Source organism: Nicotiana sylvestris, chromosome 2 (genome assembly GCF_000393655.2).
Source record: "Nicotiana sylvestris chromosome 2, ASM39365v2, whole genome shotgun sequence".
Taxonomy (NCBI): Eukaryota; Viridiplantae; Streptophyta; class Magnoliopsida; order Solanales; family Solanaceae; genus Nicotiana; species Nicotiana sylvestris.
Genome location: NC_091058.1, coordinates 190,015,927 through 190,019,887, shown reverse-complemented (window position 1 = coordinate 190,019,887; position 3,961 = coordinate 190,015,927). Strand labels below are relative to the sequence as shown.

General features: G+C 38.3%; 1 protein-coding gene across 1 annotated transcript; it reads right to left on the bottom strand.

Annotated features, from left to right (window-relative positions):
• Positions 1–1,228: 1,228 nt before the first annotated feature.
• On the bottom strand, positions 1,229–1,639 carry LOC138886086 (uncharacterized). The gene has a single exon (XM_070167115.1). It carries the CDS (start codon positions 1,637–1,639, stop codon positions 1,229–1,231), a length of 411 nt encoding a protein of 136 aa, XP_070023216.1.
• Between the last annotated feature and the right edge of the window lie 2,322 nt (positions 1,640–3,961).

Genomic DNA, 3,961 nt, shown 5'->3' with positions numbered 1-3,961 from the left:
ATTATTAGTGTGCATGGAAGTGGTAGCTTCTGAGGACCAGGTCCACTTTATTAATTTTTCAAGATCATTTTTTACTCTATCCAGATCAGTTTAGAGGTTCTTGGTTTTTTGAATTTCAGCACACATCGTAGTTCTCACAACTTTCAACTCAGTTTCAAGCCTAATGTGTTCCACACTAGCTATCTCTTTTCCTTTTCCAGAGTTTTCAGGTTTTGAATTAGTCCCTGGTCTCTCAATTGATTCCCTTATGTAAGCAATTACTACCATGAAATCACTTCTTTCTTCTTTGAATTTTTCAATGGTTTCCTTATGGTCAATGACTACAGCCACTAAATCATCTCTCGTTTGTTCAGCTCTCCTAGTTTTACGGTCGAGGAATCCCTATCCTCCACAAGACTATGATAGGCATCAATCAATACACTAGCTAAAGACATGAGCTTCTTAGGAGAGTAGGATTTCAGATTTCTCTGAACATCCCTGAAATTTACCTCCTTGGTGTCTTCGTCTTCATCATCATCTAATTGGGCCATAAAAGCAAAGGTTGAGTAATATCCATTTTCCTCGCCTTCAACTGCCACCATGGAACTATCACCAGCATCAATTTCATCTTTAGACTCACTAGAGGAATCTCCCCATGCTCAAAGAGCATGTTTCATCACATTGTCAGCAGATCTTTTTCTTTTGAAGTCCTTGAAAGGAACTGAGTTCCTCTTAACTGCTTTTTCAGGGTTGTTCTTGGAGAATTCTTGCTTCAAGAGAGGACAGTCTCTAATGAAGTGTCCAGGCTTTCCACACTTATGACAGAGATCATAGTTTTTTAGTTTCCTAGAGCTGCCCCTTTTTAGTATTCTCCATTTCTTCTGACCATTTTCTGAAACATTTTGGTCAAGTAAGCTATGTCAATGTCTTTATCACTTGAGTCATTGTTATCAGCTTTGAGTACCAGGTTCTTTTCATTCTTTGGTTCTCTTCTTTCACTATCTATCTTCTTCTTCATCTCGTAGGTGTTTAGATTTCCAATAAGCTCTTATGTGGTTAGCTCATGCAAATCCTTTGATTCAATAATAGCTTTTACCTTGCTTTCCCATGGGCTAGGCAGAATACTGAGGATTTTCCTCACTAGCTTGTTTCTATGAATGGTTTCTCCAAGTGAGTGTAACTCATTTATGATGGAAGTGAATCTTATGTGCATATCTTGAATAGATTCATTGTCCTTCATCCTGAAGAGTTAACACTCGGTAGTAAGAATATCGATCTTAGATTGTTTTACTTGGGTAGTTCCTTCATGAGCTATTTGCAAAGCTTCCCATATCTCATTGGCGGTGTCGCAGGCGGATATTCTATTGTATTCTTCAGGCCCTATTCCACATACTAGAATCTTCGTGGCATGAAAATTCTTCTCTACAGCTTTCTTGTCTGCGTCCGTGTATTCTTTGCTGGTTTTTGCCATTGAAAATGGAAGTTCTTCCAGTACCTTTGTTGGAACATAAGGGCCATTGCATATGATATCCCATAACTCATAATCCTCAGCCATGATGAAGTCATGCATTCTAGTTTTCCACCACCCATAGTATTTCCCATTAAACCTGGGTGGTTGGTATGTAGATTGACCTTCTTCAATATTTGGTGGAGCAGCCATAAGGATCCTTCCTAGGTGTTAGCCTGATAAGAGGAACCTGCTCTGATAACAATTGTTAGTTTGTATGAGTCCACCAAACACTAGAGTACCTGGTCCTCTACGAGATTCTGCTGAGAATGCTAATAAACTGTAAGTAAATGAGACACGGGATTTTTACGTGGAAAAATCCCACACAAGGGGACCAAAAAACCACGACCTACACCAGTAGGCTTCAACTTTACTAACTTGGAAAAACCTATTGCAAGCCACTTTGTAATGACTCTATTACAAGGAATTCAACTCAACTAACTTGTGGTACTCTTACCACAAGCCACTTTATGACTCCCTAGTTACAAATACTTTTACTAACTTGTGATGCTCTCACCAAAAGCCACTTTGTCACTCTACAGTTACAAAGGCTTTTGCTTATGACTAAACCTAGTCGCAACATAAACTTAAAGAGTTTACAAATTTTACAAGAGGATTCCTAATCAACGCTTCTAGCTAAGCAATTTAGGAGATACAATAAGCATAATCACAAAGTTACAACTCAAATAAGGACAACAACATGCTAACTTTCGGAACTGGTCCATAGTCACGTTCAACTTTGTTCTTCTAGCTCGTGAGGATTGATTTCTCTATTTTTGCAACAAGCTTGAATAAGAAACTGAAACATTCAAGTAATGTTTCAATATAAACTCATGTTGGTACACCTTGATCACATCACTTGAAATGATGTGAGCACTTTAGTTGGTCAAGAAGTGAGTGGGCGCATGAAATAGTGTAGTGTGGCAGAAACAATGCAGGCAGTCACTTCATTTCCAGCTGTGTCCAATTGACTTTGTACTGCTATGAGATAACCACAAGGGTATCAAGTCCTTGTTTAATTTCCTAGCTCCTGAAGCTGTAGCAGTTCACATTTCGCTAGAATCCGTTAAATGCAGTATAGTCCAAGTGTGTTAGGTTCCCTATCTGGTCCTTGACATTAAGTTTATTATATCATCAAAACACAAGGCAAAGATATTGAAAACCTATCAGTAACCAACTCTACATCATTGATCGAATAATTCCTTTCGTTCCATTTCAGCTTTCTTCAAATGTATGTAATTGCTTTTCTTGGTCTTTTTGCCCCCTTTTGCATGCATACATAGCTTATCTAAGTTCTCACGCATGCCAAAGTTTTTGTGCAACTCATATGGTCTCGAATATTACTTTTGGTTTTACTCCCCGGTATTAGGCATGGTAGGTGCAACTTTCTTTTGGAGTGCATACAATTTTGTAGTTAAACTGTTGTTACACAACCCTTTCCTATTTAGGTCACTGTGCTTTGGTTGAAGCCTTCTTCCTTATTTTCTCAACTAGTCTTTCATTGTGGTACATGGGGAGTGGGGATCCTCTAACTCTTGTAAGGCTACGAGCTTAACCCATCGTATGCCTGACCGAATTTTTGATGTTCTTCCTCACCTATAATTACCCGTGGTTACTTATCTCCATGCCCTTGTGCTTGTAGGGTTACTCCTGAACTAATATTTGGATTGACTTCTCGGTGGAACTTTCTTTTATTTTCGTAACACTCATATGGTACCTTTTAAACTTCCCTAACTCCTATATGGATATTTTTCAAGGACCACGATGTCATAACTGTGAGGCTGAATTCCCCATATTAGGGGTCCCTATGTTTATCTTGCACGATCTGTTGATTTGTCTGTATTCTTTTGTCTAGCCATAGCTAGGATCTTTTTGAATCAACTACTAATTTCTTGTTGCCCCAGTCTCGTATAAATATTATGCGTAATCTTTCTTGGGTCATTTCCTTTGTCTTAACTTACCTCTCGCACTGGCTTCTTATTAATCAACAATATATCGGGCAGGAACCCGTACTTCCTCTCTTTGATGTCGTGTTAGCATAATGCTCTGGTATCGTAGCATAACTGTAGGTTTTGAATATGTGCAATCTCATCCCTTTTTCGTTTTATTGCATCCTTTCTTTACAATTTTATAATTACTAGAACCACTTAATTTTGACTTAATACCACATTACTCCATATTCCCCACTTTAGGGAAGTACTAAGATTTAATGCTATGATGATCTACCTATAGATGTTTTACCTTTTCATCTTTGGCGTCTTGTCACATCATCGATGACCCTTACTCTTCTTACGGTAATCCTTCTGTACTAAGGATAACGAAATTCCTTACTCGCAAAGTGGCAATTACTGTAACTGGCACGTACAGTCTCTTAAGCTTAATTTTGCTCACATTGCTTACTTTAGGAAAGCATCTTCCTGAATGACCATTCTTTGAATTTCTCATGAATCTGTTTCTGTTGTCCATTGTACTATC

Excerpts from the sequence above, each read along its gene's own strand:
- LOC138886086 (XM_070167115.1), bottom strand. The coding sequence starts at position 1,639 with ATGGCTGCTCCACCAAATATTGAAGAAGGTCAATCTACATACCAACCA.